This window comes from Adiantum capillus-veneris, chromosome 6 (genome assembly GCF_014529385.1).
Source record: "Adiantum capillus-veneris isolate H3 chromosome 6, ASM1452938v2, whole genome shotgun sequence".
Lineage (NCBI taxonomy): Eukaryota > Viridiplantae > Streptophyta > Polypodiopsida > Polypodiales > Pteridaceae > Adiantum > Adiantum capillus-veneris.
This window is the reverse complement of record NC_140936.1, coordinates 63,493,100-63,507,150: the sequence shown is the minus strand read 5'-3', so window position 1 is coordinate 63,507,150 and position 14,051 is coordinate 63,493,100. Positions and strand designations below refer to the sequence as shown.

The window sequence follows — 14,051 nt, the reverse complement described above, 5'->3', positions numbered from 1 at the left end:
AAACTCCACCTAGCCAATATTCCCCACATTTAGTGTAAAAAGTTTCAAAGCTCTTAAATTTTGATATAGTTTGTCTTTCTCCAGCTAGTTGGAAAAAAAATTGTTCCTGAGTGATAACTAGATCAGCGATAGGAAGATTAACTTGAGGATAGATAACTTCTTGGCAGCTTTTGAGTTAAAGGAACCAATAGTTTCTTATTATAAACCTAGAGGCTAGTGTTGAGACTTGTCTTGGTGAAAGGCATAACCATTGAGCTCTTCTACCATCTCCAAGGATACCAATTTACATATTTGCAACTATATTCAACATTTTCTTGGACATAAGCCAATCTTTGAATGTTTAGTGTAAAAAATCACAAAGCTCTTAAATTTTGATATGGTGTGTTCTTTTTTGGCTGGTTGGGAAAAAATTGTGTCATGAGCGATAACTAGATCAATGATAGGAACGAGGACACAAATGCCTTATTATAAATCTAGTGTTGAGACTTATCTTGGTGAAAGGGATAACCCTTGATCTCTCCTACCATTGCCAAGGATAACATACATAACTTATGGATTTATCATTGAGGGGCTTGTTAAAGGAGTGCCCTTCCTTGTGTAGGGCTGTCATTTTGATGCCCTTCCCTAGGGAAGGGCTTTTTGTGTGACTCGCCCGCCATTGGGAAGAGCAACAAACATTTTCCATGCATGTTTAGGGTAAATCTCAAATGAAGGCTGGGGACGATTGCAATGGTAACCCCTAGAGTGTGCAAACCCTATATGTGCCTAGAATCCCTACTAGGAGGGTGAAAGGGTGGCCAACCCACAAGTTACAACCAAGGGCCTGAGTGCACATGAGCAAAGCTGTAAGCAAGAGTGAGCATTTGGAAGGTGATTGTATAGCTCTAATAAGACCATCATCAAGAAAGACTGGATCCCACCCTCTCACTCATGATTATAGTCCTTTGTCTCACTCGTGAATTGGAGGATAAGAACCCTCTCTTTAGTCATATCTTTGCTGGCTTTCCAAGCTTTACTAAAAGTGGTGGGGTCCTTCTTCTTGTAGCCAAGTTTCTTGCATAGAGCCTTCCAGCTTGGGGCTTTCAAGACTCAATCCAGAGCTTACTGGCTGCTGGTTGTGCCTTGGCCGCCTGAATGCCTGCCTGTAGGACAATTGTACATCTTAAGCATAGTTACCACGAACGGGAAACCGGAACGGGAACGCGGAACGGGAACGCCGAACAAAATGCCATTCCCTGTTACGGGTACTCACGTTTGAAACACGGAACGGGGATTCGGAACGGGAACTTGGAATGGGAACGGGGAACAGAGACCTGAAAACGGCCATTCCCTGTTACTATGATCTTAAGTATGTCACGTCATTCCATATTAATTATTTTTCCCTGATTTTGTGGGATACTATTGGCTGCGCGACTTCACTTACCAGCATTTTCATACTACTGGTTTGATCAACTCGAAATGTATCTTCATACATGCCAAAGGTGTAGTATACTGCTATTATCATATAAATGTGCAATTTCAACTATGCTACAATGATGTAAACAAAGCCTTGAAAAACTGTTTAAAGCCCTAAGGTGATCGTGAATCTTACTTAAAATAGAAAATTGTAAGAGACTAGTCATTAGAACAAATGCAGTTTCTCCACTCCAGTTATCCACTTTGTTTATGCATATTCACACTGTTATGTTTCTCTATTTGAACAGATCTTCTTACCCCATAGAGTGTTTCTGCTTCGTGGGAATCATGAGACGAGGTATTGCACCGCGACGTATGGTTTTGAGCAGGAGGTTATGGCCAAGTATGGCGAGCATGGGAAGCATGTGTACAGGAAATGCTTGGGATGTTTTGAGGGTCTTCCTCTTGCTGCCGTTATTGCAGAATGTGTTTTTATGGCACATGGGGGTCTCTTCCGTCACCTTGAGGCACCGGAGAAGAAGGAGAGAAGAAAAGGCAGAGTTCGGAAAGTCGCAGAAAAAACTGAGCACGGTGTCTTGCAGCTAGGTACTCTCAATGAGCTGTTGATGGTCAGAAGAGGCATCCTTGATCCTCCTGAGAAAGGCAACAATGTTATAGTGAGCGATATACTATGGTCAGACCCTGCACCTAAGTCTGGCCTCTATCCCAACCCTGCCCGTGGAATTGGTCTCTTGTGGGGTCCTGACTGCACTGAAGAGTTTCTGCAGAAGCACAAGCTTAAGGTCATGAAGTTTTCCTTTTGTTACAGGCTTGCCCTTATTGAAAAATGAGTAAACAAGGAAAATTATTTTCAAGCAGATATTGATTTTAATATGTTTGGATTGCAGTTGATTGTAAGGTCTCATGAAGGTCCGGATGCACGTGTGAAACGGCGTGACATGGTAGACATGAAAACAGGGTACACAATTGATCATGTTGTGCATTCAGGAAAACTCATCACACTATTTAGTGCTCCAGATTACCCACAATTTCAGGTTTTTAAACTTTCTTGTGGCAGGTTGATGCTTTAATCTTTGCTCAATGCTTTGATTTTTCAATAATTGGTTTTCTATTATTGTAATGCTGTTGTGGTTTGTTTTGCTTAGGCTAGCGATTGTAGATACAACAACAAGGGAGCCTACATTATCTTGAAGGCGCCGGACTTTTCTTCTCCAATTTTCTATACATTTATGGCTGCTTTGCCTAGACCGAAGGTCATCATCTCTCTCTCTCTCTCTCTCTCTCTCTCTCTCTCTCTCTCTCTCTCTCTCTCTCTCTCCATGACGGTGTGAGACCTATGGGACCACACTGAAGATGGCTACTTGGAATTGTAATGGATCTATGAGGTTGGACGTTGGTGCCTTTGAGGACAGTTTCAGAGACGGACATTGTTTTCTTCTCAGAGATGCATCAGGCCCCTCGACAGCTTATGCCACATGTGGTGGGATACAGATGGGAGACAGCCCACAGGACAGTCGCGAGATCTGAGCATGGGAGTAGAGGTTCAGGAGGAATAGCAATGCTATTTAGGGAGGAGTTATAGCCACTACTACATATTGTACGGAGAGATGACCATGCTAGATACATGTGGGTGAGGTTGAGAGCTGACACAGGCGGATTTCTATACATTGCCATATGTTACTGTCCCCCCAGTACGTCAGTATATGTTGCATCCAGAGGACAGTCGCCTTTCTCTATACTAGATGATGATATATGGGAGTTTTCTAGGGATGGTGATATCATCCTCCTAGGGGACTTCAATGCCCGAACGGGCAACTCTCGGATAGTCTTCTACGACACTTCAGATGAGATGCTTAGAGAGCTGGATGTGGGTGAGTTGGGGCTTGACAGATGCTCACATGATAGAGAGCAGACAGAGTATGGGAGATACCTCACGGAGATGACGAGTGCACATGGGTTAGCCATACTTAATGGCTTACAGCGATTTCCTGGAGCAGCCGGTTTCACATGCTTTCCACACAGACACGGGGCCAGTATAGTGGACTATGTTATGGCACAACCGAGCTTTATTCCTTGTATTCAGGATTTCATAGTGGGACTGAGACCAATGGGCGTAGCAGTGGATCATGCACTTTTGACATTTTCTGTTTCATTTCAGTATAGTACAGCCCAGACATCAAGAGGGTCACATACCCGTTATACATTTACACCGAAGATTGACTCAGTTTATATAGAGGAGATCTATAGCCGTCTATGCACAGCTGGTCTTGGCCTCTCAGTGGAGGAGTGCACCACTTTACTGACTGAGACACTGCATGGTGCAGCATCAGAGGCATACCCACACGCTCAGCCGGGTTGGAGGCGGTATTCTGGGAGCATGCCCCAGAATAGTTGGTACAATGAGGAGTGCAGAGAGATGAGAGCCCAGCTTCAGAGGGATCGAGACTTGTATCAGCTATTCTTGAGTAGAGACTCAGGAGAGGCATGGGGATTCTTTCACGAGCACTCCCCTCCCCCAGTGATTACTTCTCCTGATGTGTGGGGCCAGTATGCCTCATTGTTATATACAGTTCTTGGACAGGACCCCCTTCCAGATCCTACAGAGCCATGCCCACCTACTAGCACCTTCTTTACTACTGAGATAGTAAAGAGAGCCATTGACAGGATGAGTACTAGCAGGGCATATCATCTAGTGTGACATGAAACGTTTCGTGGTTTCGGTCGTTTCGGGGTTTCGAGGTTTTGAAACGTTTCGTTTCATAGTGTCAAAAACATGAAACAGGTTTCATAAACGACATTAAATAATATATTAGTAAAATATGATAAATATGTATACAATGTAGCACACATGACTCTAGACTTTAATGTCCACAAGAGAGAGAGAGAGAGAGAGAGAGAGAGAGAGAGAGAGAGACGTGCTCAGTGCTCACTGCTTAGAAGCGACCTCAAGCGAGCACGATCAAAGAGATGTTCAGTATTGATGAAAGTTAAAACACAGCCACTAATTTCATGAATCACACTTTCTATATACCACACGCAGGCTGCAGCGTGCACCCAATTCGTCTGGAATCGTCCCCCAATTTACGTTCGATAATTTCGCTGGAGTCGGAATTCGCAAGCGGCAACAATACTCTCTTCGCTACGGGCAGCGTTGGGTTTTTGCGAAAAAAGCCCCAATTTTAAACGTTTCATAAAAAATGCCTGTCCGTTTCATGCGTTTCGGCAAAACGTTTCATAGGTTTCGGGGTTTTGGGGTTTCATCTGCATGAAACGCGTTTTTATGTCACTGATATCATCATGACGGTCTAGTAGTAGAGCACTTTACACATGCTAGAGATATGTTGGTAGAGGTTCTTGCAGCGTTGTTCAATCGTGCCATGTGTGAGGGGTTACTTGAGACTTGGAGATGTCTACTATTGTGTCTATCTTCAAATCAGGTGATCCTACAGAGCCTGGGAATTACCGCACTATTATGGTTGGACACACATTGGCACGGTTGTATGCATCCATTCTTGAGCAACAATTGAGTAATTGGGCAGAGGGTGAGGGTGTACGAGCAAAGGGCCAGGCCGGTTTCAAGAGGGGTTTCTCCACTCTTGATCATATTCTGACACTCAGAGTCATCATTGAGGAGGGCAGGTCACATGGGAGACGGATTTATTGTAGCTTTGTGGATTTCCGCAAAGCATTTGACATGGTACCGAGAGCTCGATTGATGCGCAAACTGCAGGAGATGGGGGTGCCCATAGTGTTGATTTGGGGATTATGGCTCTATACAGATTAGTGATGGGACATGTATGCACTCTAGAGGGGATATCTGATTTAGTTCACTCCACCATTGGGGTGAAACAGGGTTGCCCATTGTCTCCTACTCTATTTGAAATGTATGTTGATGAGGTGTCTGATTACATTGACAGAGAGGGTCATAGAGATGCTAAAACGAACGCAGGGAGTGGATCTCTCGGCTACACGGACCGCCTACAGACACGCGTTGGACGAACCACCCGACCATAGCCACCATCCGGTAGCTCCTTCGTGCTGGGGCCAGCGTCCGAGGACGTAGGCGTGCACTTGTAAGACCGAGCGTCCCATACCACCCGGCCTCACCTCCTCGAGGTGACCTCGCGCACTTCTAGCCTCGCGGGCTAACCAGTGCCACTCTGCCAATGGGGGTCGATAACTGCAAATGAGGCCTTGGCCTCCCTTTTATAATAATGTCCCGCCACACTGGCCGTGTTCACACTACGTCCGCCTGGATACTGGACGCCCATCCCAACGGCGTCTGGGCTAGATCCCCTCTCCTAAGAGCAGGTTATAACATACTTCCCCCCTTAAGAACCATTGATGTCCTCATCAATGAAGTGGGGATACTAAGCTTTCAGAGCTCTAACTGGTTCCCAAGTAGCAAACCTTTCAGATTGACCCTTCCATTTAATTAAGTACTCGTTATAAGCCTTTTGGCGCGAATGACGGGTACGATGATCTAAGACTGCCTGTGGTTCTCGAGGACGTACTCAGTTTGCATATCTCGCCATACATTTTCCTCGACAGGCACACCAACGTCGGCTTCGCCCAATTTCAGTCTTAAGGCGGCTGACATGAAACACTGGATGTACACTAACATCCAAAGGAAGAGTCACTTTGTAGGCAACTTGGCCAATTTTCTTTGTGACCAAGAATGGACCACAATATCTAGCTGAAAGCTTATAATGCTTTCCGGTTCGCGTAGTCTTGAAATCCTTGGGAATCTTCAGATAGACCCATTGTCCCACATCAAGAGTCCTTGGAGATCTCTTTTGATTAGCATAAGTAGTGACTCGATCACGAGTCGTTCTTATACTATCCTTAGCCAATTCGAGCATTTCTTTCATGTCATACAGGAAATCACGAGCTTGGCATTCCTTGACTTTCTGTAAGCCAATAGCAATTGGGGATTTAGGCACAAATCTATACATCAACATGAACGGGCTAAATCCGGTAGCAGAATGCTTGCTACTATTATAGGCAAACTCTAATTGTGGAAGATACCTTTCCCGATCAGACTGCCTATGAGAGACATAGGCTCTCAACATGTTCTCTAACGTTTGATTCATCCTTTCAGTTTGTCTGTCGGACTTAGGATGGTCAAAAGACAACATACTCAGCTTCGTCTGAAGATGAGCAAACACATCTCGCCAAAATCGGCTAGTGAACTTAGTATCTCGATCACTGATGATATCCTTTGGCAAACCATACAGCTTATAAAGCTGATCGACAAATAAAACCGCCAACTCATGGCTTTTTACTGTCGACTTCGTTGGTATAAACTTCACCATTTTTATGAGTCTATTGACCACAACCCAAATGGCGTCATTGCCCCGACTAGTATTTGGCAAACCAACGATAAAGTCCATGGAAATACTTTGCCACTTGGCATCTGGGATTTCCAATGGATGTAACAGGCCAGCTTTCCTAAGAAGCTCTGTCTTATTGACGTGACATTGAGCGCATCTCTTCACATAGCTCTCTATGTAAGAGCGCATCATTGGCCAATAGAAATATTGCTTGACCAAAGCCAAAGTTCTTTGGATGCCTGGGTGCCCAGCGCTAGGAACATGGTGGCATTCGCACAAAATCCTTTGTCGAACCTCATCAATTTCCGGCACGCAGACTTTACCATTCCTGAACAATAATCCACCTCTAATGGAATATTGTCGCTGTCTCGTCTCTCAGGGCACGACTCAGTTGGGTCTCCGGATCACCCAAGCTTGTACGCGAGTCATGCCCTGCTTCGACCTCGTTCCATATCTTTCCAAAATAGCCATCGGAACGACATAGCCCTCAGAGAGAGAGATAGAAATCCGTCTAGATTTCAGCCATAGACAAGGCATTAACTTGAGGAATCCTGCTGAGTGCATCGGCAACTCGATTGCTGAATCCTTTTCTATAACGGATCTCAAAGTCAAACTCTTGCATAAGCTCAATCCATCTAGCCTTCCGGCCTCTGAGATCACCTGATCACAGATATAGCGCAAGGAGTGATGATCTGTCCATGCAACAAACGTAGAGCCATACAAGTAGTGCCGCCATTTCCTCAAGGCGTGGACCACGGCGTAAAGCTCCTTCTCATATGTTGGATTACGCATCTCAGCGTCAGAAAGCATCTTACTTTCAAACGCAACAAGACGTCCATCCTGGTATAACGCCGCACTAATGGCATAATCACTAACATCCGTTTCAACCACAAACGGTTTGCTAGGATCCACAATGTGCAATATTGGCGCAGTAGTCACCAAGTGCTTTAGTGTCCGAAAGCTCTCGTCGAGACGCTCATTCCAGACAACAAGGGGGTTACCTTTACGATGAGGGCCCGAAGTCTTCGGCCCTTTCGCCCCTCCTTTTAATAGTTGCGTAAGCGGAGCAACAACTTTAGAGTAATCCTTGATAAACTTGCGAAAGAATCTAGTAAAGCCTAAAAAGAACTTTACTTGGCGCACATTCTTCAGAATGGGCCAATTTCGCACTTTATCCAATTTTTCATGGTTGACGCGAATTCCATCGCGAGTAATGATGTGACCCAAGTACAGAAGCTCTTTCTTAAAGAATTCACACTTGGAGGCTTTAGCATAAAGCTTCTCAGGTCTCAGTACTTCGAGAACAACGCGTATATGCGCTACGTGCTCAAACAAACTTCGGATGTAGATCAAGATATCATTGAGAAATACAACAACGAAGTTGCCTAAAAATGGTCTCAGCAGATCATTCATCATCCGTTGAAACGTTGCTGGAGCATTGGTCAAACCAAAAGGCAAGACCAAAAACTCATAGTGACCATAGCGCGTATGGAAACCTGTCTTAGGAATATCTTCCAGTTTGATCCGTATTTGGTGATAGCCTGATCGCAGGTCTATCTTCGTAAAATACAACGCTCCATGGAGCCGATCTATCATACCGTCCATGCGCGAGAGTGGATACTTATTCTTAACAGTGAGCTTATTCAACCATTTGTAATCCACACAGAAGCGCATAGTTTATTCTTCTTTCGAGAAAGTAACACTGACGCTCCCCACGGGGATTTACTTGGCCGAACAAAACCCCTGTCGAGATAATCTTTCAGCTGTCGCTGAATCTCGTCCACTAAGGCTGGACAAGGACTATGGTTAGCCAAAGTGGGGTCATTGGCCAGCCAAAGCGGAATCCTTTGCTACATAGGCTACATTTCAGTTCTGGGTGTGGTTGCAGTGTACAAAGAGGGTCAGATGACCTAGCAGAATGTAATGGCAAAAACTCCTAAATTTTAGGGATTGCTATTTTTGGACGAGAAAATGTCTTCGCGTCATTACGTGCAGTTTGACATGGGGATCATTTTGTTACTCTGTGGCCAAGTCAATAGAGGCTGCAGGTGAGATATTTTTAGACCCGAGGGTCTAAAGCGGGAAAATGCACAAATGAGTGACACTTGGCACTCTGAGGCCAGTTTACTACTTAAAGAGAAGGCAAAAACGTGATTTTCAGCTGTGAGCTCGTTTTTGAGTGCTGTCACAGATGGGAGAGCTTCAATGGAGTGCTGGCTTACCCTCTATGTACAGTGAGGTGCAGGATGTCATGACCTGCATACCTCTCACTGCTCTCTCTCTCCCCTATTCTTTATGGTTATGCCCCTCTAGTGGGCTCATCAGATTGACCATGTACAGTTGTGTGGGTTCATGCGCGATTGCCGAGGCAAGAGCCTCTTGCACAGGTACTGGATTAGCTAGTGGCTAATCCCCCGCAGGTACAGGTGATTCAGAGAGGTTTCACGTGCGAAATCTCGTCCGATTCAAAGGGCAAGTAGCCCTACAGGTGCGGGAGCTCGAGGACTTGCTACGGATGCGACCGGCACGCAAAACGGAGCCCGAAACAGTGAATTACAGCCTGCTGTGTATTTTTGCAGGTTTAGGGTTTTGGCCCTAAACGGACCCTAATACCCCCATGAGGTTCGGGGACGCAAGGGGACCGTTGTACAGGTGATCTGGCGCATTTTCGGGGCAGAAAACAGAGAATTCAGCGTGCTGCAGATTCTCGCCAGGTTTTGTAAAGTGTCCGAATGCGTCGGAAAAGTCATCCAATGCTTGGGAATACTTATTGTGAAGGGTCCTAGTACAGTTATGTTGCCGAAATCGGGCCAGAACAGTTGAAATTCAGCCAAGGTTGTGCGGGGGCAGCTTGTAGGGAACCACAACGTTTATTTCCTCTTTTAAAGAATAAAGAAATACCGAAAGGGGCGCCTATTTAGGGGCCAATTTGGTGTCTGACTCGCATACAGATGCAATCTAGCATCTGTATCCCATTCCCCTCTCTTGTGTCATTATAGCACAGGTAGAATAGACGACTAATAATGGGTGAAAGCTAAATCAAGGTTTGAAGTAAAGCTACCGCCCTTTTTGAAGTTAACATGCTGGTTACATGGTTCCATCGACGGGATTAAATCACTTTTTCCTCAAAAAGTGAGCCTTGGTCAGTTTGGGTTAAAGACACAGAGAGAGTTTGGGATGACCTTGAAAACACATAGAGTTTGAAAGTAGATCGAGTGGATTTACAGGCGAGAAAGGCTACGAGAGTCTTTCTTTGGATACAGGTGAGAAAGGCTACGAGTCTTTCATTGGATTTACAGTTGAGAAAGGCTACGAGAGTCTTTCTTTGGATACAGGTGAGAAAGGCTACGAGTCTTTCTTTGGATACAGGATGGATGGCAACAAGGAAGAGGGTTCCTCTTCAGAGGATAGACAGCCTATTCCAATTGCAGATGAAATTGGCGAGAGTTCAGGCCCAGCAGAGAAAGCTTTGCAGGTTGTTACTGCTGTGACCATGTTCAAGCAATTGATGGAGAATCCAAGATTTATGGAGTTCATACAATCTTCATCAATAGCACATCAAGATCAAGGCAGTTTTGGCATGCCAGGAACAGTGTTTAGGGGTATGCAAGCCATGGTGCCCAACCCCATGTATGCAAACATTGGTTTGCACCCAGGATTTCAGGGCACACAAGGTCAGCTTGGGGTGTCACAAGGCAACTTGGGTATGGCTGGTTTTTCAATCCCATCAGTGAATATGACACTTGGACATCAACATGTTACTGGCCAGGGAGTACAGATGGCTCCCATAGGTGTACCCATTATGCAAACTGTCTCTTTTGACAATTTGGAGTCAATGGATAAGCTAAAGCCATACAAAGAAGATGATCAGTGAGTCCATTGACACATTCAATAGGTTTTCTCTTTCCTCGAACAGTTTGACAAAGCATTTGTTGGAAGGAGCATTTAAAGTCAAGAAAGCTGCCACTTTTCTGAAAAAAAATGCAAGTCAGTGGTGGAATACACTGTTGTTACAAGGACAGACTCCTTCCACTTGGAATGATTTCATACAGGTACCGAATTAGTTAAAGGTTAATTCAAAACAGGTACAGGATGATTTAACAAGATTTCTTGCGAGAAATCTCGTGTAAATCAAAGGGCAAGTAGTCCTACTGATGCAGAAGATCAAAGGCTACGAATTGGTGCGATTGGTACGCAAAACAGAGCCCGAAAGAAGAAAACACAGCTTGCTGTATTTTTTTCTACAGATTTAGGGTTTTGACCCTATTTGATGTCTTTTTGTCCCAAGAGCTTCGGGGAAGCTAGAGGACAGTAATACAAGTGATCTGGAGCATTTTAGGAGCTAAAAACAGAGAATTCAGTGTGCTGAATTTCCAGGACAGGTTTGCAAAAGTGCTCTGTTATGCGTGGATAATCACTTGGATATGTGGAATTTTGGTTGTGAAGGTTTCTACTACAGTTATATTACCAAAATTGGGTCAAAAAGAGAATTCTCAGCCCAATAAAAGTGACAGCATAAGGGTAGATCACAGGTTAATCTCCAAAGATCAAGATGAAGAGGAGAGAAAGATTGTTTTCGATGCTCAATATGTAAATCAGTGATATTGCATAAAGGCTGAAATTGCCTGAGAGTTGGAAGATTCACAATTCGTTTCACGTGAGTCTTCTCAGACCCTATGTGGGTGATGTGCCAGAAGATATGCTAGCTGAAGATCAGCCGGAAGTCGAGGAACTTGACGAGATCTTGGTTCCGGAACAGATTTTGGCACATAAAGAAAGAAAAGAAAAGGCAAGGTTGCAAGGTGCTGTTTGGTGAAGTTCAAAAGCTATTCACCTCTGGATGTCAAGTGGATGGAAAAAAGTGAACTTGCAGAGTCACTAAAAGTATGGGAACTTTAAACCTTGGTTTGCAACCTACCTTGACCCCTTGAGATTCAGAGCTACATGGATTGTCAGTGTGACAATGGCTTCTGAAAGAAATGATGTACATGTTACTTACACTGAGCTCAAATGAAGTGCATGTTACATGAATGTTAGAGCTGTATAGATTGTTAGTTTGGCAATTGCTCTTATGGAATGTCCAAAAGTTTGTTTAGTGCTATAGAAGTGAGTATTTCTTGTCAGTTTGTCAAGGGTACAACAATTATTTCTATTGAAGAGTACATGTGTAACTGCATTCTTAAACTGTCGGTTTGGGTATGCTCGAAAGTGTTACTGGATCCAACGTGTACTAAAAGACAGTAGCAAAATGCGTCACTACCATTTTGTCATTGGAAAGTTAATGACTCAAAGCAATGGCAGAGTGCGAAGCTACCACTATGTCATTGGGACAGGGTTCACACGCAGGCAATACATGTGTCGACGAGGTGTTGAATACACAAGGGTTGACTGTGAGCATGTATGTGTCGTACATGTGTCGACACGGTGTCCGGACACCCGAGTGCTGACTGTAAGCATGTACAACATAGGTGCAAACGAGGACGTTTGAGATTTCAAGAGGGGGGTATGTCACCAGCCAGTGGCAATTCCATTTTTGTTTATTTTCTCTTGCTTTGGGGAATTTCGTTTGTTTTACCTTTTGGAAACACCCCTCTGGAAATCTAAGTGCCCTGCATTGCATAGCCAGTGTAGAACTGTTCAGAGAGAGTCCAGGCCTGAGGGCTAAAGAGCACTAAGGCTGGACAAGGACTATGGTTAGCCAAAGTGGGGTCATTGGCCAGCCAAAGCGGAATCCTTTGCTACATAGGCTACATTTCAGTTCTGGGTGTGGTTACAGTGTACAAAGAGGGTCAGATGACCTAGCAGAATGTAATGGCAAAAACTCCTAAATTTTAGGGATTGCTATTTTTGGACGGGAAAATGTCTTCGCGTCATTACGTGCAGTTTGACATGGGGATCATTTTGTTACTCTGTGGCCAAGTCAATAGAGGCTGCAGGTGAGATATTTTTAGACCCGAGGGTCTAAAGCGGGAAAATGCACAAATGAGTGACACTTGGCACTCTGAGGCCAGTTTACTACTTAAAGAGAAGGCAAAAACGTGATTTTCAGCTGTGAGCTCGTTTTTGAGTGCTGTCACAGATGGGAGAGCTTCAATGGAGTGCTGGCTTACCCTCTATGTACAGTGAGGTGCAGGATGTCATGACCTGCATACCTCTCACTGCTCTCTCTCTCCCCTATTCTTTATGGTTATGCCCCTCTAGTGGGCTCATCAGATTGACCATGTACAGTTGTGTGGGTTCGTGCGCGAGTGCCGAGGCAAGAGCCTCTTGCACAGGTACTGGATTAGCTAGCGGCTAATCCCCCGCAGGTATAGGTGATTCGGAGAGGTTTCATGTGCGAAATCTCGTCCGATTCAAAGGGCAAGTAACCCTACAGGTGCGGGAGCTCAAGGACTTGCTACGGATGCGACCGGCATGCAAAACGGAGCCCGAAACAGTGAATTACAGCCTGCTGTGTATTTTTGCAGGTTTAGGGTTTTGGCCCTAAACGGACCTTAATACCCCTAGGAGGTTCGGGGACACAAGGGGACCGCTGTACAGGTGATCTGGCGCATTTTCGGGGCAGAAAACAGAGAATTCAGCATGCTGCAGATTCTCGCCAGGTTTTGTAAAGTGTCCGAATGCGTCGGAAAAGTCATCCAATGCGTGGGAATATTGACTGTGAAGGGTCCTAGTACAGTTATGTTGCCGAAATCGGGCCAGAACAGTTGAAATTCAGCGAAGGTTGTGCGGGGGCAGCTTGTAGGGAACCACAACGTTTATTTCCTCTTTTAAAGAATAAAGAAATACCAAAAGGGGCGCCTATTTAGGGGCCAATCTGGTGTCTGACTCGCATACGGATGCATTCTAGCATCTGTATCCCATTCCCCTCTCTTGTGTCATTATAGCATAGGTAGAATAGACGACTAATAATGGGTGAAGCTAAATCAAGGTTTGAAGTAAAGTCTACCGCCCTTTTTGAAGTTAACAGGCCGGTTACAGAAAGTCTCTCTTTCTCTCTCTTGGCGCCTACTAAGAAAGTCTTTCTCTCTCTCTCTCTCTCTCTCTCTCTCTCTCTCTCTCTCTCTCCTCCAACATAGAGAGCATGGCCCCGCTGAAATTCACTGCAACAGGATAATTAAAGCAATTAACTCCCTGATTTTCAAGCAAAAGCAGAAAAATTCAGCAGTTCGACCAATGGAAATTGCAGTTTTTAAATAAAAAACCAACAACTGTAAATAAAAATCTGATTTCCGTCGGAAAGTCAGTAAAAATCAGCAACACATCACATGCACATAGGCTTATGAGAAGAAAATAATTGAT

The 14,051-nt window shown here is 44.8% G+C and overlaps 1 protein-coding gene across 4 annotated transcripts in view; it reads left to right on the top strand.

The window, feature by feature from the left end:
- PP7 (serine/threonine phosphatase 7) overlaps positions 1-14,051 on the top strand; it is a 50,478-nt gene that overhangs the window by 16,891 nt on the left and 19,536 nt on the right. For 2 of the 4 annotated variants that reach the window (XR_015188387.1, XR_015188388.1), the window contains exons 3-5: positions 1,704-2,198; positions 2,304-2,473; positions 2,562-2,669. Coding sequence is in view for 2 of the 4 variants with exons in the window: in XM_086514348.1 (XP_086370474.1) it covers positions 1,704-2,198; positions 2,304-2,450; positions 2,562-2,669 (750 nt within the window). In the remaining 2 variants the exon portion in view is untranslated. The remainder of the gene's footprint in view (positions 1-1,703; positions 2,199-2,303; positions 2,474-2,561; positions 2,670-14,051) is intronic. The other 2 variants (XM_086514348.1, XM_086514350.1) reach the window with 1 other exon arrangement.